Here is a 22,634-nt window from a genome sequence, read left to right as displayed (position 1 = left end):
AACAAACTGAAATAAATTGTATGGTTATTATGTCCGTGTTGCGTTTTTAAATAATTAAATTTTTTTTTAAATTTTGCAAACAGTTCCGGAGCGGAAATTTTCAACATTCAATTGTGAATGACATTTCAACTCAAAACGTGATGATATTTTTGAGAACTGATGTTCTGCAATCTCATTAGTTTTACCATCCTCATTAAACATTAAAAATGACTATACTGATACAAAAGCAAAACAAGCCACGCAAAAGAATGAAGTAGACATCAACAACAAATATACAAAATCATATATTCGACAAGTTATCAAGAAAGACATCCTCAAAGAGTGGCAAGAATATTGGGATGATAGCACCAAAGGAAGGGTCACATATGCTATCTTCCCTAAGATTAGCACCACAAGAATTCAAGGAGACTTTTATATAAATAAATTACTCACGCAACATGGTGCCACAGGAATTGCTCAAGCTAGGTTTCATGGAAAGTCCCCGATGTGCATTTTCTGCAACAAAGATAGTGGCACCACCCAACATCTTATATATCAATGCGAATATTGGGAAAGCCAGAGAAAGAAGATAAACTTCACAAGCAATAACATTCCCATTACGGCACTGATTAAAAACCAAAAAACAAGAACCCTTCTTTCTGGTATAATGGACTTGGCAGTGCAAAGGTACTTAGGAATAGAGTGAAATGTTCCCGAGAGAAACAAATAGATTGAAAAGTGGTAATCGGGAGCACCAAATTCCTGCTCGCGGGATGTTAATGGTGTTGCCCGAGTTTTGTAAGGTGAATTGTTAATCTCGGACCACTGGTGCTCTGGGGATATAGAATGTATATAATTTTAACATGTAGATTGAAAAGTGGTAATCGGGAACACCAAATTCCTGCTCGCGGGTTGTTAATGGTGTTGCCCGAGTTTTGTAAGGTGAATTGTTAACCTCGGACCAATGGTGCTCCGGGGATATAGAATGTATATAATTTTAACATGTAGATTGAAAAGTGGTAATCGGGAACACCAAATTCCTGCTCGCGGGTTGTTAATGGTGTTGCCCGAGTTTTGTAAGGTGAATTGTTAACCTCGGACCAATGGTCTCCGGTGATATAGAATGTATATATTTTTAACATGTAATTTTTTTTTTTTTTTTTTTTTTTGATTGAGAAAATAAATGCTCCCTTCGGGGAACCCCCGTATGACGAATCACATTCGCCGGGTCGGGGTAAATAACTCATTACCATCCTCTTACTGAAAAATATTATTTATAATTTTTTGCTTATATATTTTTACATCGTTTTCATGCATAATTGTAGGTCCACGTTAACCTTAGATTAGAAAAATTCCCAAGCCACATTTCGAAGTCATTTCAGAGCCACCTACGAATGGTTACTTTGAAATGAACATGTTTTTCCTTCAATAAAGAAAGCATTTAAATACGAAAGGGAATCGAAGGGCTTGCAGCAAGAAGGAGTTGGATCCATTTTTGACACTTTGGGGAAATTAAGGCAACTTTTTAATTAGATTTTTTTTAAGACAGGGCGTGTGTGCTTAAAGAAAGGTAATTTTAATATTTCAATAACTATACAACTCCTTGGAATATAAATGATGAATCTGGGTTTAACATGTTATTTGAATACTTTTTTCTAACTGAAAGTATGCTTCTAGGATCAATGGTTAGCCAGTAATATGAGACCAATGGACTTTTTTTACTACCCTGCAGATTACTAGAGCGCAGGTCCGTCATTTGGGGAGGTCAGGCTTTTCAAAATACACTAAAAATGGTATATATATATATACAGTATATACATACATTGAGTACATGTTCTTTGCCCTCCCCCCCGGAAAAAGTTGAGATGGCATCCCTGCTAGAGCGCAGCTGTATACTATCAAAATATTCTTCTTCAAATTTATTTTCAACACAATAATTTGGTGATGGCTATGTAAATGACTTGGGCCACTTTTTTCAGAACTAGTGGAACAACTTTTATAAGTTTCATATTAAATTAAATGGATCCAACTATTTATCAAGATATGCAGATGGACAATCTCTAGCAAGTAGCTCCTCTTATAACTTTAAAAGACTCAATAGTTCAACATAATTTTTTTTTTTGTTAATGTCAGCATTATTTAGTTGGAAGCCAATAGCAGTCATTCATTTAATAAAATATCAAATGGTATAGGTATAATTTATTAATGATTATACATATGAGTTTTTTCTATTTTTGTACATGTAATTTCCCGTTTATGTATGTCATTTTACAGTATTTCTTTTTTTTTTTGCTTCTTGATTTGAGTCATTCATATCTCACAGAGGTATCTATTGTGATTTTGTGAAATATTCTCCAAGAAATCAATTTCTCATAGCGATGAATTCCGTTTCTCAACACGAAGGAAAATTTCAGGAGCTACCAGCTGTGCCTGAAAACCGCTAAATTTCAGAGGAACCTGGAAAAAAAAAAAGAAGTAAAAACGTTGAAATGCAATTTCAGAGGAAAAAGGGAAAGAGTTATTGATTAAATATCGATTCACTGATTATTTACAAAAGATAATTTTATACAAAACGACATTTCACTTCCTTATTGAGATAACGCAAAGTCATATGCAGGTACTACAGGGTGTCTCATAAATTCGTAAATAGTTTAAAAATTCATAAAATTTGAAGGAATTTGTATATTTGAAGGCGGTTTACGAAAAAAAATAGTTCAAATTATCGTAGATAGAGAGCGCTGCACGAAAGTAAATAACTGGAAATATGTAAAGTCCGAGAAAATGCAGGGTGTACGACTAACAGTTCTCGTTTCTGAATTTTCTGGTTAGTGACGCTTACGTAAGGTTTATTTTGGTGGTTGAAGCACTTTTGGTGAATTTGTTTTCCCTCAGCCATGATTCACTAGCTGAAGCATCACGAATGTTTCGGACGCAGATGAGATTGGTAAAAAGTCCGGGTCCAATCACTTACGCCTGACTGGTTTACATTGTCCTCTATCGACAGAAATTTTAACCATTTTTTCAGTATAAATCCCTCCCTCCTTCGTGAGAATAACTTTTTCGCAAATGACATTCAAATATACCAATTTCTTTAATTTTTATGAATTTTTAAACTATACACGAATTTATGGGACACCCTGTATATTCACTGAAAATTGATGTCAGAGCCTGAAAATGCTTCATATTTATTCAACTTTGGCTCACCTGCGTTTTCTCGGACCTGTGAAACGTAAAGCTGCGTAAGACATTAGCCAGGCACAATTTAACTTCGATCAGGGCAAATCTCATAGCAATGCAGTTTCTCGGACCAGCACCAAATGGTAGATATACGTATGGATTCCTTGAAGCCTTTTCTTCGGGAGAGAACCTGTAAGAAACACAAGAAAATAGTGAAATAATCACAGTAGACTATATCGATAATCTAGCCTTGCGCTAGTCCGGTCCGTCCAGTAATCAAGCGTTTTTAGGCTGGTTTTCTTAGAACATAGAAGAGGAAAACGTGTCACTACATGTCTGTGCACAAACAAGTATTTACTCAATTTATTTTATACATGATTTTGCATTTGTATTTGATTATATGCGATTATGGGATGATTTCTATGATAATGTGATGTTATACAACTTTAAAATGATGTACTAAAGCTCCACCATGGGCTGTTAAAGGATTAAATTGCTGAAGCGATATAGTTTCCACATCGAAACTTGTGACCCTGGTCCATGGCAGGTATTGAGTGCCAATGTGAATGTCTGTGCGCAGAAGTTTATATTTTGTAGTGGAAGGGGGGGGGGGGGCTTTTCAATTAACTTCCAGTAATCCGGCACATCCTATCCTGGTCTGATATGTGCCGAATCAGTAAGTCTACCGTAATTATAAAATATTGCGTTAAGACAGTGTCACATGGAGCGTGTTAATACGACATACCTCGAAGGAATAAATTTATCTGGATCCGGATAATATTCTGGATCATGATGCAGCGCATATATAGGTACAGCTACCATGGCACCCTTAGGGATCTTGAAATTCGTGCCACTCAACATGTAGTCGCTTGTTGCCATTCGTGTAGTGCTGAAAATAAAATTGAATTGATTCTCCTTTTATTAAAATTGTTTCAGTTTCATATTATGTAATACTGACTATGTACAGTGGAACCTCCCGGATAGAACACTTTGAATCCAGCGGAAATAAGTAAGGCTTCAATATATTTCACTACCCATTATCCCTATTCCCGGCATAGCGGAAATCACTAAACCACGGGTGCACAACCTCTGGCCTGAGGGCCTGATGCGGCCTGTCAAGTTGTTACAGTGGGAAAGTATCAATATATAAACATGATATGTACCTAGGGTGACCATATTTCTTTCACAGAAATGTGGAATACCTCAAAATATATATATATATAAGTAATCCATCTACAAGTAAATGTAAGTAATTGTAATTTTAACAATTGTAAAGTAGCCATTCACAGCTGGAACAAACTGTCAAAGGCAAGTTAAATTACCATCTAGAGCCGAAAAATTTGTCAAGGGAAGTAAAATTGCCAGTTTCAGATTAAAAAAATTCATTGGCGAGAAAAGTTGTCAACTATCGCTAAAATGGCTGAAAAGTTTCGAATCATGGAAAATTAAGAGTGCCGCAAGTCAAAATGCAATTCACCAAAAAAGTTTGTTTGACAAATATGGGAGAAATGAATGTATTTATATAACTATAATAAATTGGGATAATTAGAGTAATAAATATCATAATGTAATTTATAAATCAAAAATAATCTTAGTTCTTGATTTCAAAAATTCAATTAAGGCTTTTTGAAGATAAGGATAAAAACGGGACACTTCATAAAAAGGTTGGGACAGCCGAAATTACGGGAATATTTTGTAAAATACGGGTAATATGGTCTTTTTTATAAATTTCTGGCCCGAGAGTGGCAGAAATAACGCACATCTGGCAGCGGACTAAAACTGTTGTGCAATGCACAGCCTTTTGATGCAGAAACACTGTGGTGTTTCTGCTCTGAACCCTCCGTAAAAAATGCCATATCTTTTTTTCTTTTATGAAGTAAGCTTTGTTCCGTTTTTCAGCTGGTCCAAAGTGCGAACATAGTGCACCCTTTGATGCGGATATGAAAATGTGTTCCATCGAGAAATCAACTTTACAAAATATCTGGCCTTGTCAATGCTAAAATAAAAAGCTTCTTAAGGAGATAAGATATCTCGTCAAGGCCGGTGAGAAGGTTTACGAATACTCTCCATCAGCAATCAAAATTTTCGGTCTTAATTTCCTGGTGTCCGTTATCGAGAGGTTTCACTTTAGTTTACAACACTAGGGTCAATTTTTCTCATGGGTCAATTTTTTTATATCGAATGTAAACTGATTTCCAGTGATGCTAATGAACTTAAAATCCGAACATATATAAAATGTTGAAATGTAATCACTTTCCAAGAGGTGGATATTTTCGCAATGTCTCAGACACTACAGCATCCAAATATTTCAGAGTCTGTATGTTCTCATACGTCAGCTTTAATAAAAGAAAAAAAATATTGTATCATTCGATATAAAATAGTAAAATTAATCACACCAATATGTCAGACAATATCATTATCATTGATGTTATTTTCTTTTGGTGATTATAAAAAAATAAATGAACTCTCTTCCAGCATGTTATTGCATAATTTTAATCAAAGACTAACCTCCTTCTCACGCGTTAACAATTCGTCGATTTCTGCTATGAGATTTTTCTGATATTCCTCGTTTATAGCGAGCTCGTATACAGCGAATGCAAGCGCTGATGCCACAGTTTCGTAACCTCCGACAAAAAACGCTACGCAGGTGGCCAGGAATTCGTATTCAGTCAACCCTGAAGTATGAAATAATAATGTAATAAAATTTCTAAGATACATGCTGATATGGATATTACATTCGTATAATTGAACCATGTATTATCTTTATAATCAAAACCCATATACGCTCATCATATTCCTCTTTTTCAATCCACTGGTGGATGAAAGTCTCCTTTAAATTTTTCCATTTTGCTCTGTCTGATGCTTTAGTCATCCATTTGACTCCACTTGATCTCGTTGATCCATCTTTCCTGGGGAGTTCTTGGATGTTTAACACTACGGGGGTATCAACCATGGCCCACATCTTGGAGCACGGGCCCTAGGCTTTGATCTTACCAAAAAGGCCGAGAAGCAGAGCCCCTACGCTGGAATCTTTACCGAATCCCCAGGCCAGACTTTTCACGGGCCCCCTCTGTAGTGAATTTATAGCGTGAAAAAACAAAAAACGATGAGAATCGTCCAGGGTCCCAGGCTGGAGCCCTGTCAGCCCTACCCTTGTGGGGCCAAGGTACCAGCCCAGAATACTCGAGGTCCATCTGTTGTCCTGTCTTTTTGCAATATGTCCAGCCCATTTCCATTTTAAACATTTAATTTTTTCCATGATATCATATACCTTTGTGTGTGGCTTCATATCCAAAGGATACATTTTCTGTCTGTCCTTGTGATTTAACAAATAACCTGTAACAAGGAAAAAAAGGTTTTTGATCTCAATCGTTTCTGTATCAGAAAAAACTGCAAACCTTCACAAAATAGTAAAAAGCCTCTCTTAACGGACACCCTCCTCCCACAGACGCAGTCACCCAACTTTTACAGCAAAATAATAATTTTCCCTTGTATAATGAAAGCTTGCATCTCAAACCCCTGATTAACGGTAACCTCTCTTTTACGGACAAATTATTTTGTCTGACTGGTGTCCGCAAAAGAGAGGTTTACTTTTTTTACTTGCCATTTTCAACGTTTCATATGCGTATTGCACATGCTCATATAAAGAAATGAATGTTTCTTCTAAAACTTCTAATTTTCAGCGCAAGTTTTCGCGTTGTAACAAATGGAGTTTCACCCAAATTTCTCACGAAACTTACAGAAAGTTTGGCAACATAAAAATTACACATCATACTGAAATTTGAAATGAGAAACTATTTAATACTTCATGAAATTTTATTATTTTTAACAGAAATAATTTTCAAGTACGCATTCACGAAATATATCAATTTCATTTTTTTATAATTCGATTACCAAATATACAGATCAATTTTTGTCAGGTATAGGCGACACCACGAGCTGTATTCAAGCTACTTCCTGGAAATAGCTGGATGATGAAAGATTTTACAAAAATTGTCTTTTCGGTTACTTTCTGTCATTTGATTATTTCGATATTATTTATGCTGTATAAGCTCACAGCATTATGCGAATGAGCGAAGACGTGTGTCTAATAGATGCTTTAATTAAAAAAAAAGGTTCTTGAGCATAACACACGTGTATGATTCCAAAATGAAAAAAACTGAAGGAACATAGAAAATAACCGAAATATCGATTTCTGGCAAATCCCTCAGCATCCAAATAAAGAAAGAACTTGAATACAGCTCACTGCATCACCTATATATATGTTTCTGTTTTTTATGATATTCAACTTTAATTTCACAAAAGTTGCTCTATATAGTTGGCAATCAAATTATGGAAAATGAGACTATCTTTCGTGCATGTGTGAGTACTGAAAAAAAACTGTTTCCCTTAAATATTCATTTCGCATGAAATATCAAATAGTTGCATTTTTAGTACAATGTATAATTTGTTCACGTTGCCAAACTCCCTGTAAGGTTCGTGAAATTTGGTTGAAAATACCACTTGTTATAAGCTAAATACGTGCGATGAAAATTAGAATTTTCAGTAGAACCTCATATTTTTGTGAGAAGACGTGCAAACATTTAAAAAAAGCAGGTAAAATATTTTGTGAAAGTTACAAATCATTTGCAGCTTTTCCTGATATACGAGGCTGATCAAAAACAATTTTTTTCTTATTTAGCGACAAAATTTTCACTGAAAATTGTGAGTGCGAGCATAAGACACATGAGCGTGAGTACAATCAATCAGAACAATTCATCACGCATTTTTCCATAAATTCGAAGAAATCTCGGAAGTCCGAGATGTCCACTGACTTATGGCAATAATACACAGGGTATGTTTATTGAATAGCTTTCATACAAGAGATTTCTCTCTCTCAAATGCACACAGAATGATACCTTTACCTTTTTTCTGATGAGATATATCGATATTTTCCGAGTGGCCATTGGCGTAGCTCGATTGAACGTCATCGTCCAATGTATCGATGTCAATATCACGTTCTCGTTTCGTCTCATCATTCGATTTCTGATTTTTCTCTCGGGCCTCTAATAGCATCTGAAGAAAATCACTTCTAGTCTATGGATATTGAAAGACATTGATTGTACTAGATTTAAAATTAAAAGTTTGAGACTGTTATTACAAGACAACGTCCTCCAATCATTGGAGGGCAATGTGAAATATAGCAAACATGAGCGTATGTAGTCAAAACTCGTTAGTGGGGCACCCTGATAACGCGTCACTCCGCTTAACGGTCACTTTTTTGAAATCCCGTTTGTCCTCTACGGCGTTCTTATCTTAACACTCCTCGTAAGGAGTCATATTTGTGAAAGCATCCATTCAAAATTTTCATTTAAAATGGGAAATTCTTGTATTGTAAACGAGATAAGCTCTCAACACTCAATCATTGATGGTATTCCTACCGTTCGACGGAGCGCATGAGCTCTCCCCACCCCCACAACATACAAGGAATGCTTATGGGCCTCCTTTTTCTAACATGCGGTTAGGTTAGGACAAGATTACCCTATATGTTGCCGATTCGTCAAACGGAGATAATCCGAATTTCCCGCCTATCGCTTGTAAGCGAAGCGGTTAAAAAGTCTACTGCATTCACAATAATTTCATCTTGGGCTTTTCGAAAATTCCACAATCTTGAGATGGAAGAGAAAATTAAGGTTAAATAATATATAAATTTACATAATTAACTTGAACTAATAAATTTCCAAGACTGGACTCATTTGAATGATGAAAAATTTATTTTTATGAACATAAATGCATCAAGGGGGAAGATGAGAAGTGTGAGACCATGGTCTACTCTGTTTATTGGGTCTGTATATTGCGGAGTCATATTTTTGCCCTTTAAGAGTGACCCTCTTAACGAGGTTTGACTGTATATTTACAATTTATATTTACCTCGCCACTAGACTTTCGATCTTCTATCAGTTTCATTGAAACCTTCCCAAAAAATTCAGATCCAAACAAATCAGATGCTTTTATTCTCAAAAGTTTCGCAATACGGTTGAAGAAAACTGGAATACAAAGAACAAATTATTATATAATAATTTCTGAGAAAACCAAAAACGCAATATAATTGCTATGATTTTCTTTATTTTTTTTTTCTATTTTTTTGGGGGTCCTTCAAGATCATGGAAAAATTTAATAAAGTTTTATTCTTACCAAAAAATATCATTCGTAGCTGGCCCGATTTTCCGAAGACATTTTTCGCAGCCACAACGAAAGGATTATCGGGGTCGTTATGGGAATCGATTTTACATCCGAATGCCGTAGATACAATTGCATCCATTGTGAAGGCACCAAAGAACCTTTTTAAGAATAATTCATTTTATAAATGCAACTAAGAAAACATATTTCTTTGAACATTCATTGCATTCAAACTCGATTATAACAACATCGAAGATCCCACGAAATTTTGTCGTTATAACCGAGTTTACAACCAAGTTTGACGTTCACAAGACCTTTTAAGTATGAAAAATATAATCAGATGCAATCAAAACAGTGTGTATAAGGTTGTGATTTTTATTATAATTGGAGTGAGACCATATCTGATCAGGAAAAATACAGAAAATTGAAATACTGGGACATCGTTAAAAATTTTGGCCATTGTCAGCCAAATCGCCAATTATTTCTTATAAATAACTCTCGGCCAAAAATTTAGTGCTACAGCAAGTCTGCAGCGACTCAAAATTTATTTCACGGGAAAAAGTTTGAACTCAGCCAGGGACATCTTAATAGTGTCTCAAGTGCTTGGGCAAAGTGACTTTTCTGAGGGACCCCTACATAGCTAAAAAAATCTGCTGCCTAATTTACGTACTTACTGTCGAAAATTGCATCAGATCTCGTTTTCATGATGTCCTTTCTACACTTGAGCCCTCGGGGCAGTGCCTTGGTGGGTCCCATGCGTTAAGACGATACTGAACACGACAAATACATGCGAACATCATCCCCTGTATATACATAACTATATAGATGGGTCATCGCCTGTTTTCACTAAAGATATTTCCAATGCAGGCAAATCACGAGTTATTTCTTATAAATAACAATGCAGTGCTACAACAAGTCTGCAGCGACTCAAAATGTATTTCACGGAAAGAAAGGTTGAACACGGCCAGGACCGTCTCAACAGCACCTCCTGGGCAAAAAGTGGCTAGAATACCTCCAGGCAAGAAATTTACATACTCACAGTCGAAAATCTGACCAAATCTCATTTTCATGAGGCCCTTTCTGCACATGCAATTATTATTGATATTTACAGTTATAATTTCCACACAATACAATCAATCTATAAATTATCCTAATTGTCTTCATCCGTGATTTTAGTAAGGCTTGCGAATTAAAGTAAGCTCCGTTGAAACCATAGACTAAAGATATACTAGACGGCGCACGCTATTCATAAAACTTGTCGAACGTGAAGAAAAGATAAGCAACATTGTCGGGGCAAGAACAGGTTCTGCGCTATTACATTTGGCGCGTTTTCGCAGAACCCTCGTGGTGATTTCGTGTTAACGCTAGGATGTTGCTGTAACGAAATTTGACTCCATCAAGTTGATGAAAACTTTCCTTCAGTTGTTCAATGAATTTCATTCATCCTTAAAATATTTAGGAAGTATCGGATTTGAAAAAAAAAGAAGTCAATTCTATGATATAAACAAATATTGAAAAACTAAAATTTTTATTTTCCATAAGGGATAATTTCCTAATAATTTAAAACTTTTGAGTTTTCAAATCTTATTCCGATCCTATCTCTTAGCTCCATAGTCGATCTCTTATATACAGACTATTTCATTTATATTTTCAAATATTCTCTTCATTCACTTTGCCGTTTTTAATTTCGAAAATTTATTTTGACTAGGGGTTATTAAAACAGAAAAAATTATCTTCCAATAACATTACAATTACTCTAATCGTACATTTATTATGACTATATAATTATAATGCATCATATTATTTTATGTAATGTAACACATTCACACTCATACTATATTCAGTAATGAAACATTGAAATAATAAGCAAAAGTTTCATTTCTAACATTCGAAAAACCTTTTATAACCTTATCACACAAAAATGTAAACACTCCACTTACATAATATTTAAGGAATAAAATAATTTTTTCAAGAAAATTACAAAATCTTATCATCAATACTTTTTCTAAATTATAAGAAATGAAATTTCGTGTAGAGTTCAGTCAAACCTCATTAGTGCGTCACCCGGTTAACACGTCACTATGCTTACCGGGTCAAATCTCGCCACATCTTGCGGAGACGTATATTTCAGTTAAAACTTAAAAAAAAACTCATTAGTTCAATCATTTATTACCAAAATTCTATTGAAGCATTTAATAATGACTCATGACATTTGAATTTTACCAAAACTTTAATTAAATTAAATCCAAAATGAAATCGTAAAAAACTGAGACTACGCCAGAAATCCATTAAATCGTCAATTTAATATTCCAATTTTTAATTTATAAGACGGGAAATAAGCAAGAAAGTATTCCCTTGTGAAAGGATACTGGTCCCCCTTTCCTAAACCGTTCAGAACAACCGAAAGCTGCACAAGTGTTGTCCATTCTAATCAAAAATAAGACAGCATGTGGAGATCGTCGCATGAGCAGCCATAAGGAAAGCATTGCCAGCGAGATTCCCTGACCAGCCTTTTGACCGGTGTCATGTGACTCCGATCTTTTCTTCACATTGTAACCCATCGCGTGCTCTCTATATTATTATTACTCTGTGGTTGAAACATAGGGGGCTTTTCGAATGAAAAAAATTAAGACTAGTAAATCTTTCGTTTTGAGCATAGGTGCAAGAATCTGCGGGCTGAAGCTATGTCAGCCCCCACTCCAATTAATTTTGTAAAGGGGCTGGGCCACCGCCCTTTCTATATTGCAATTTACTACTTCACCAAACCTGGCCATATCGCAATTTGCTGCCATTAGTGAGATGGGTTGGAAGTGAAGGCGCTGTTATCGGTGGTCGCCTCGAGTTCGTTAGGGAAAATATCTTATCTATATCCTCCCTTGGGTTCGAACCCGGGGCCCTAACAACAACCTTCACGATGGTAGACGAACATCTTACCACCATGCCACTCGGGCACATATTGCAATTTACTGTCATTAATGAGATATCGAGTCATATATGATTATCGAGTCCGGACGTGCCAAGGACGTTATAATATCAATTTAGATTTCGATTCTTAGATCACGATTTATCATAATTATTCCGTTGATTTATACTTCTGTAATTGGACTTGTTATTCTGTTATACAAATTTATATATATATATATATATACATATATATATATATATATATATATATATATACATATTCAATAAAATTCCGGATGCACCCATCTTTCGGGAACGCTTTGATATCTCCTTGAGATGGGAAGCGGGGTGCGTCCGGTCCTTCAATGTTCAATGTCATTAATGAGATGTGTTTGAAATGAAGACGCTGTCTTCCGTCTAATAGTGGTCGCCTCAAGCTCGTTAGGGAAAATATCTTACCTATATCCTCAATCGAGTTTGAACCTTGGACCGTGACGGCAACCTTCACGGTGGTAGACAAGCATCTTACCACCACGCCACTAGGGCCTGCTTATATATAGGGACGACTGCCAACTTTCATCTCCCCCCCCCCGTTTTCTTCATTTTAGGGCGCCTGCGTATACGTGTTATACACTATTATTACCATAATTGCGATAAATAGTACGGAATAACAACAACAAAAAAAAGTGTCGTTGCATGCGAGATTGTTGCGTTTTTCACTAGAGTATAAGGTTCGTTAACCTTATACTCTATTATCAAACCACCAGTTATTCAGTCTATATAACCGAGGTGTCGTTACAACGGAGGTTGTTATGATCGAGTTCAAATGTAGTTTTTTCTTCTTATCGGCCACCTCATTGGGCATTTTGCCTGTTGTGGTCTCTCTTGTGGAATTTATTATTAGTATAAATTCACTCTGAAACATACCTTTTAACGTCTACCAATTTTCCAGCTGATGCAAAGGTTTCGAGATTGTTTTTCAACGTTTCTGTGCAATCGAGAATGATGTCCGTCATCTGTGAAAAGGTATATTCATATTTGTACGTATACATTTTCGCAAACGGTTAAGAGGACTATTTGATGCTCTAAAATAATAGATTTTCATTTATAAATATCGCTATATAAGGAATGGCTTGGAGTCGGTTATAAATTTCAGTCTGTTAGTTAATGAAGTGAAACTTACTCTTCTAATTTTACCGGTAGAGAAGCCTGGGCTCAGAACAGTCCTGACTCTTTTCCAGTCTTCGCCCCTGAGGAGTGAAACGTTATTGTCGAAGTAAGGATCCCCAGTGGTGGCATCCTGTAATGTTTTGCGATAGATTTATCTATCACTTAGTCATGAATTCTGAAAATTTTTATTCAATTTTACAGCCTTAATTAATCATTGTTTTATGTATGAAACTTATATACAGGGTATCTCAGCACCTCGTTTACAAACTTAAAGGAGACCTAGGGTACACCTATGTGACTTGGAATATCATGGCAATGCAGGGTCGGAAATGCCTTCCTGACTCGCGCGCTAGCGTACTCGGAAAACACCAGGAGTGAAAGGGTGCTCACCTTTTGAAAAATTCGGGTCCCTTCATTGGTTTGAAAACATGTCACGGGCCACATAAGTCATATTTAAATGTCTCGCTGACCACTAAAGTGGTCTGGGAATGTGCCGCGAGTAACTTGAGTGATGTAAAACTGCACCGCGGGCCGCTTAAATTCTCTGAGAAAGTGTTGCGGGTCACTTATGTGCTCTGAGAAAGTGTTGCGGGTCACTTATGTGCTCTGAGAATGTGCCGCGGGTCACTTAAGCAATCAGGAAATATGCCGCTGATCACTCAAGTGCGGTAAAAATGTGACGTTAGCCGCTTAAGTGGATTTATAACAGCGCCTCAAAATCACTAAATTGATCTATGAATGTGCCGCGAAAGTCTGGTTATGTGCTGCTTAGTTCATTTTTAAAATATTAAGATTGAAGTATAAGTAGAGGGTTGCATCAGATGATTCCGAGGGCCACATTTTTCTCGCAGGCCATGGGTTGAGCATTTATGGCGTAAGTGAACAGACGTATCAATAATAAATGTGCATCGACAAAAGCAACAGAGGTCAAAGAAGCTGTTCAAAGTGGTCGCCCACGGCCTGTAATGCAGGTCTCACATCTCCTGTGCATGAAATTCCGAAGATCCTGAAAGATCCGAGCATGTCTAGCACTTCCCTGCGATTAGTGAAACCAGTTCCTGAGCACTGTAAACAGGGTTGCACCTCAACGCTGTGAACTGTGTACCAGTGTTTTATACCCCCCACCCCCGTTATGGCGGCGCCCAGCAGCAGTAGTTATTCAAGGCATGATTGAGCAGGCTCCCACTCCCATGCAACGCCATCTACATGCTGTCAGGAAAGTATTTCGGACCCTGCATTGCTATGTGATTCCGAGTCGTCTGAGTGCACCTTACTCTTCCTGAAACTTTGTACTGAGATACCCTCTATTTATACATGTAGATTTTTTTTATCACTTACCATACGATCCACGAAATATTGGAAATCTTTTACAAGAATTTGTTTTATTAGTTCTGGATCTCCAACACTTAGTTGTGGACGTCCGAAGACATATTGCCTGAGTTGATAAGTACAAACACCATTTACATAATATTCATGCACAAAATTACTACGTGAGAGTTAATCTTGTATATCAACAATCAGTATAATTTACTCATGTACAAAGAATGCATTCCAAGATTAGAACTTTAGTGACAGCCTGTGGTTTCTCAACCTGTGGTACGCGAACCCCTGTGGGTCCGTAAGCACTTTGTAAGAGTGTCCGCGGGATCATTTTCATTTAATACCGTTACATGTATCATATATTTAGTGCTGTGCGAGATTGTAATTGATCTCTTCAATTTTCTATGACATGCAAATAACAAAACAAAAACATTTTGGGTTTTATGGGGGAGGGAGCGGGGTTGTTCCGAGCAAAAGAAACTGATGTTCAATAAAGACGATTGGGAAACACTGGTTTTTAGGATAAATAGGAGCATTGAAACGTGATTTCTTCATAAAAATCAGTTATACAGAATGGACGAAAAGTCCTGGACACAAATTAGTAACAAATCAACAAATTTGATTTGTTGAATTGCACAGTTCCCACTAAAATACTTTTCCTGGCCTAAAGTTTTTTTCCCCGTTTTTTCATATAAATTTTAAAAAAAAAGTTCGAATTTCACTCACAGGTGGTGCTTTAAAACGAAAAACTCGACATATACATAAAATGCAACAAAAACAGTGTATAATTAATGTTTATGACAATCTGCGCTTCATAAAACTACCATAATTCAACATGAGGACCCTTTCACCTGTAGAGATGTGAGAGCCCGATCTAAAAAGGGCACTCAAATTTAAATAGTTTTATGCAACGCAAAGTGTCAGAAACATTGATTATATATACGCTGTTTCTGTTGTATTCATGTGTTGTATTATGTGTACAATGGTCGATAGAGTCTGGGCAGTGCACGGAATGAAATGTATTTATGTGTCATGTCGAGTTTTTACGTTTGGCAGATGCCTGAATTTTCGTGTCATCTCTGGAAAACCATTGTAGATATCATAATCATTGAACCCTCCCGCACACACCTGAGCCTTCTCCCCTTTCCAGGTCAACTCAAGGTGGCCCATGGAAAAAAACCGAAGGCAGTTGACGGTGGTGACCAATTTAATGAGAATCTGCTTTGGATCATAATTTATAAAGATTTCATACGCTTACTGAAATCAGGAAATTTCCATTAATATTTATTCCTATCATATATTTAAAAAATATGCAGTTCTAAGATATATTTGCCTAAAATGATAATTTTAATTATACATTGAGAGTATCTCTCATTTGGATTGGCCTAAGAATTTCATTAAATCTATATATATAAAAACGAATGCATGTCTGTCTGTTTGTCCTTTATGCAATACTACACCATTCATCCGATCGCCATGAAACTTCGAGAAGTTGTTGAGTACACTCCCGCGAAGGTTTCTGGCATAGTACATCTATCCTAGGTGGCGTGTGTGTCGAAGGTTTCTGGCATAGTTGCGTAGCGGGTGCTAGACAACGGCGATTTATGTTTTATACTGGCAATTGCATCAGTTTTGGATGGTGGTCGAACAGCGCATTCAGCACTGAAATTGCCGTGAAACGCCAACAGCAATATCACCAAAAACTTCGGAATGGGCAAAGTTCTCCAAACATGTGAACTTATCATATGGGACGAATGCACAATGGCTCACAAAAAAGCATTGGAAGCGCTTGATCGTACACTGTAAGATTTGAAGGGAAATGGACAGCCCTTCGGTGGAGCACTCATTTTATGGTCTGGTGATTTTCGACAAACTCTGCAAGTCATACCACGTTCAACATCCGATGATGAACTTAATGCAGGTCTCTAATCATCAGTTCTATGGCGGCATGTAAAGATTGAAAACAAATATGCGTGTTCAACTACAAAATGATGCATCCGCCGAACGTTTCGCAAAACAATTGCTGGATATTGGGAATGGGAAGATGGCAATCGACAGATCTACACAATGTATCACATTGCCAACAAACTTTTGTAAGACGACATCAACCAAAGACGATTTGATTCAAAAGGTTTTCCCAAATATCGCGCGGAATTACAAAAATCATCAGTGGCTCAGTTCACGTGCTATATTCGCAGCTACGAACAACGATGTCAATGCCATCAATTTCAGTATTCAAAACAGAATACTAGGCGAAGCGACAACGCATGTGCTGTGTTTGGTCAATACTGTGATTAATCAAGACAAAGTTGTCAATTACCAAACGGAATTCTTGAATTCACTCGATTTGACAGGTATGCCACCGCACATTTTAACATTGAAAATTGGCGTGCTTATCATTCTTCTCCGAAACATCAATCCACCATGACTTTGCAACGGTACAAGACTTTCGGTGAAAAAGATGATGAACAATGTCATGGAATCTACAATTTTGAATGGGAAATTCAAGGGGGAAGATGTATTGTTGCCACGTATTCCTATGATTCCAACAGATATGCCATTTGAATTCAAATGTTTACAGTTTCCGGTGCGACTTGCTTTTGCAATGACCATCAACAAAGCACAAGGACAATCGCTACAAGTGTGTGGGCTAGATTTGGAGAATCCGTGCTTCTCACATGGGCAACTGTATATGGCCAGCTCACGCGTCGGAAAACCTTCCGATTTATTCGTGTACACACCAGACGGAAAAACAGAAAATATCGTGTATCCACAAGCACTCTAATAAATAAATAGAATTAAAACGGCTCTTTGAAATGTTTTCTATATGAAAATGAATAAGTTTCAATAAAAATGACACAATGTAAATTGAATGTTATCATAACGAGTTTCCTTGAATTTCCTTTCTTCTGAGATCGCAGCAACGTGCGACGGGTAAGCTAGTTGGTTATATTTTATTATTTAAATTATATTATTAGCTTAATATCACTTAAATTTCATAGTTGATCGATTATATTTGTCCAACACACACACACAACATCAGATAAATTTGATTGTACAAACCCGAACAATTTCTTATTCTTCATATAACTTTGAAGAACAATGTCATTCATTGGCTGTCAAATGAAAGAAAAAAAAAACAATTATACCACTGGTATTTTACGTGAATAATAAATTGTTTTAAATGAATTCATATTGAATTTTTAAAAAGTGCATTTTTTTGTACAATTACAATCATTTCCTGATTGTACAGGATGTCCCATAAATTCTTAAATAGTTTAAAAATTGATGGAATTAGAATATTTGAATGCGGTTTGCGAAAAAGTTATTCTCTCACAGAGGACTTTCTTCGGACCAGAAAAAAAATTAGTTTTCATTTTCATCGACAGAGGACACTGCATGAAAGCAAATCGCTTGAAATGTGCAGATGTGAGTACTATAATGCGGGGTGTGCGATTAATACGTCATTTCAGAACTTTCCTTTTACTGACACTTATTGGGGGAATAAAGCACTATCGGTGAAGTTATTTTACTTCAGCCACGAATCGACGGTTGAAGCTTTACTAACGTTTCAGACACCGAAGAATTTGAAGAATAGTTCTGGGACGCTGACCTTACTTTCGTTTAGTGCCCTCTATAGACGAAAAATTTGAACTAATTTTTTGTCTGTACAAAAAAAAAAAATCCCCCTTTGTGAGAACAACTTCTTTGCAAACCGCATTCGGATATACCAATTCCATCAATATATATATATTTATGAATTTTTCGACTATTTACGAACTTATCGGACACACTGTAAGTGAAGGTTGAGGAAGAAGCATTTTGACACTAATTCAACGAGTTAAAATTCTCACGTATAATTTCAAAATAAAATCCACACATAAACTTACATAAAAGAAGATTTTCATTGTACCAATGAGAGATTTTAACTTGGAAGAGTATGGTATCCCGGCGTCTTTGAAGATATTTTCTGACAGGAATAAGCTAGGGAATACACCGAAAGAAAATAACAATTTTTAGTCCATATATTTGTAGTCAGAATAGTATGAACACAATGAATGTTGAGATTCAGCCTTAGGAAGATTTTCAAAAGATTTTCAGCCTTTTTCTGATTCAGAGAAAAAGGAACATTTTACATTGGCATTTATTTCTAAAGTATCTGAATTTCCTGAGCACATCCCTAGGGATACGTAAATTTCGCAAAAAGAAATTCGAAGTTTCACAAAAAAAATTTTTTAATCAGAAATTTCGCATTTATTCGCAAAAAAAAAATCAGATCAGAAATATATATACAGTCAAACCTCGTTAATGAGTCACTCTTGGGAGAGCAAAAATATGACTCAGTAAGCGGAGTGACTCGTTAAACGGAGTAAGCCATAGCTGTGCCAATTCCTGTCTGAGGACAACTGGGACAACAAAAAGTGACCCGTTAAGCGGAGTGACGTGTTAACCGGATGACGCACTAACGAGGTTTGACTGTATTTCCCATTTATTCACAATAACGAATTCCAAATGAAAAATTTCACTTACATACACACAAAAACATCAACTCGCATAAATGAAACGGTTTAAATCAATAGTTAATCAACTGACAGCACTGAATATTATAATTGACAAACTTTAGCGTCACCTATCGATAGTAAATGTAACTATTTTGTCAATAAAATTTTTGACATTTAATAAAATCCCGTCTTCCTGCGCAAAACTGTATCGTCTATGCTTTTCGTATTATGAAATTTTTTTCTTGTTTTTATAACTTTGTGATCTTTTTATTGGTGGTCTCAATTCTAGTTGAGACTGGTGGCTAATTCAAGTGTATTGTTGATTGGTGAATTCAAGAACAACAGTGGTTTATTTTTCCGGATTTTTTTAATTGTACAATACCGTCAACTCCAAAGGGAAAAACCATTAGCATAAACCCAAAAAAATCATTAACATTTCAAAAAATATGTGCATGTTGTTGTATATTATCTTGTTTTCTTAATAAATTTCCAAACTTTTCAGATACCAATCAAAAACTATATATTCATGCTACATTATTTTTCAATCATGTGAGGCATAAGCTTATTTTTTCCACGACAATCTCAATAATGCATATATGTCATTGCTACGTAATCTAATTTCAACACCTCCCTATAACATACACGTCGGTTATTACATACACTTCTCGAATCACCTAGGGCTATGTTATAACCGAACTCGACTGTATTTACATATAACACAACGTCAAGGGGGGGGGGGGGGAGGGAGTGATGCTTGTGGTTTCCCTTTCAAGCACGCTCACAAGTACTGAGCAAAATTACGACTTTTCACTTCAAAAAGTAAATTACCTAGATTTTGCGAAAAAAAATTAGTAAAAAAATCAATTTCATCATTTATTCGTCAAAGTTGCCAAATTTCGCATTTATTGCGGTTATTTCGTAAATACGAAATTTTCGTAGGTGTTTCCAACCTTTGTCAGAGGCGCCGTGGAGCGGTCATCCTGACAAAGGTATTTCGAAAATATTATTCGTTAAACAGCTCTGGGGATAAGCATTGAATAGGAAAAAGGGGTGCCGCGGGTGGCAAAAGTTTGAGAAATTCTGATTTAAGTGGTTTTAAAATTGCACTGATCCGGATATCTACTATATCTACTAGAGTGGAAATCATTGAACCTGCTGCAAAATGTCATGTTACTTCAAGAAGAATATTTATTTTTTCGATTTTGTGCTGCTGATATTAAATGCTTTCCTTCCTAACACCGAGAATAACAATAAAAAAACAGGGAAGAGAAATACACTCCATATTTTCCGTTATTTATACTGTACGCATATTCTTACGCTATCTCGAAGGGAAGGAGAAAGCACCGTCTCTCTCCTGTTGTTGTCAGACTTGGACTATCAGCTGACTCCGCCCAGTCACAATTGATCTGACAGGTTGAGGGTGGAGATGGAAAACTTGCTCGAAGTTTAAACCAAATTCACAAACGTGTTTGGGCTCGACGTTGCCAAAATAAGAGGGTTTTAAGAAGGCAAGTTATATCGTAATTGCCGAATTACAATGCAAAACAAGATATCTCGTTAATGCCGCTGTAAGGGTAAATAAATTAATCAAACTCTCGGGAAAATAGCTGCAGATAAACACACAGCTGTATACAGGGTGCATAGCAAACAGGGGGGTACGGCATTTTACTGGCGAACCGTTGATCCTAAAGACATACTTCCAATTAGAAAAAGTTTCTAAATAACGAGTGGTACTCGGATACGTCATTCAAGGGTTTGTGTAGTTATTAAAATAAAAAAAATTAACTTTTTATGCTGTCCCCGTGTGACCTAAAACCCAATTAGAATGTTGTTGCGCTGTCTCTCCTGATGCCAACAACAACAAAAAATACATATGTTTCTAAGTGCAATATTCACTGAGATATTCGAATTGGAAAAACGGAAAGTTGGGGGGGGGGAAAACCGTTTTACCCGCATTTAACGCTGTGTTCCCCCCCCCCTAAATTTCCTCAGTTTTTCGAATTCGAATATCTCTGCAAATATTGCACTTTTTTCTGTAATCAAGAAAGACAGGGCAACAACTGTCTAATTGGGTTTTGGGGGTTCACGGAAATAGTATAAAAAGTTGATTTATTTTATCTTAATAATTATACAACCCCTTACAACATGAATGGCGTATTTGAGTACTACGCGTTATTTGAAAACTTTTTCTAACTGGAAGTATACCTCTAGGATCAACGGTTCACCAATACAATGCTATACCCCCCGTTTGCGATGCGTCCTGCATAATAGAATCTGCATTAAGAAAGTCCCATGATTTCTTAATGCACAGGGTGGGCAAAAAGTCCGTAAAAACTTCAAAAATTCATAAAAACCGGAAAAATAACAGAAATAAGAAACTGTTTGCAAGGTAAGCATCGCTAGGTCATGAGAATTTTTTAAGACAGGAAAAAACTAGAAAAAAAACCGATAGGTGGCGCTGACATAAACAAGTCAAAGAAAATATAGCAAATAACGAACAGAATGCCTTCAAATCGTTTATTACAACAGTATGTGTTCCACATGACCACCACCACAGGGTGGTAACGATGATAACACATTGCAGGCGAGTCACAAATCCAGCAACGGCAGAGTGCAGCAGGTCCACATGCGCGGTTTACATTTAGTTGTGGATTAGGAGCGTAAGTTCTTGTAACCGTCTCATTTGCATATTTCCACCGAAGTCGCTCATACCAGGGCCACCTATCGGCTTTTTTTTTAGTTTTTTTTTTCCTGTCTTAAAAAAATTCCCGTGACCTAGCAATGTTAACTCTGCAAACCGTATTTTATTTCGGTTAGTTTTCCGGTTTTTATTCATTATTTATTTTTAAAGTTTTTATGGACTTTTTGGCCCACCCTGTATAATCCACTGATTATGCACAGGAAATTATTGTAATAATCTCAAGCGTTTTTATTTTCGCTTTATACGCTACATTGTGCTCTGTGTTGCTTTTAAGAATAGAAACATAAAAATATATACCTGTGAAAACTCCATGCCATAAAGCAAGCGAGCGCTAACACTACAGAAACGCTGACAGGATCCATCCTTGAACAAGGCGAGAAATACTGTGTTCTTCCTTATGGGATCACGTCGTAGTAACTCAAGTAACGATTAATAAACGTGACGCTATTGTCAATGTGTAATCTCAAACAGAGATAAAAAACGTTTATGATACAGTTTGTAAAAGATAACAAGGAAGTCTAGTTTCATCGATGGAAACTCAAATTGGACGAGGAAACTTGAAATTTGTGACGTCAGTTTCAATTTTTACGTCCAAAAAAAGTAATAATAATAGAAGGGTCGCAAGTTATTTAAAATTTTCACTAAATCTGGGAAATTTACTTTTTCATAAATTCTGACATTATTCCTCATTAATTCTGAGATTATTCCTCATTAATTCTGGA

At 36.3% G+C, this 22,634-nt stretch overlaps 1 protein-coding gene across 1 annotated transcript; it reads right to left on the bottom strand.

Annotated features, from left to right (window-relative positions):
• Nucleotides 1-2,255: 2,255 nt before the first annotated feature.
• On the bottom strand, nucleotides 2,256-22,337 carry LOC149081738 (cytochrome P450 3A14-like). The gene is made up of 14 exons (XM_089237162.1): nucleotides 22,210-22,337; nucleotides 18,600-18,693; nucleotides 17,773-17,825; nucleotides 14,728-14,824; nucleotides 13,403-13,519; nucleotides 13,147-13,235; nucleotides 9,331-9,476; nucleotides 9,067-9,182; nucleotides 8,061-8,232; nucleotides 5,665-5,831; nucleotides 5,410-5,492; nucleotides 3,902-4,045; nucleotides 3,184-3,346; nucleotides 2,256-2,436 (listed from the first exon to the last, which is right to left on the bottom strand). The coding sequence occupies exons 1-14, from the start codon at nucleotides 22,272-22,274 to the stop codon at nucleotides 2,350-2,352; spliced, it is 1,593 nt and encodes a 530-aa protein (XP_089093288.1). The 5' UTR covers nucleotides 22,275-22,337; the 3' UTR covers nucleotides 2,256-2,349.
• Between the last annotated feature and the right edge of the window lie 297 nt (nucleotides 22,338-22,634).

This window comes from Pholcus phalangioides, unplaced genomic scaffold, assembly GCF_987345545.1.
Source record: "Pholcus phalangioides strain wild (caught in Gottingen) unplaced genomic scaffold, Ppha-v1.0 ptg000009l_1, whole genome shotgun sequence".
NCBI classification, from domain to species: Eukaryota; Metazoa; Arthropoda; class Arachnida; order Araneae; family Pholcidae; genus Pholcus; species Pholcus phalangioides.
The sequence above is the reverse complement of the archived record's forward strand: the minus strand, read 5'-3'. Positions and strand labels throughout refer to the sequence as shown.

Coding starts and splice junctions, on each gene's coding strand:
- LOC149081738 (XM_089237162.1), bottom strand. CDS start 22,274: ATGGATCCTGTCAGCGTTTCTGTAGTGTTAGCGCTCGCTTGCTTTATG. Junction 18,694..22,209: donor ATGGCATGGAGTTTTCACAG/GTATATATTTTT, acceptor TGTATTCCCTAG/CTTATTCCTGTCAGAAAATA. Junction 14,825..17,772: donor AAGAATAAGAAATTGTTCGG/GTTTGTACAATC, acceptor TTATCAACTCAG/GCAATATGTCTTCGGACGTC.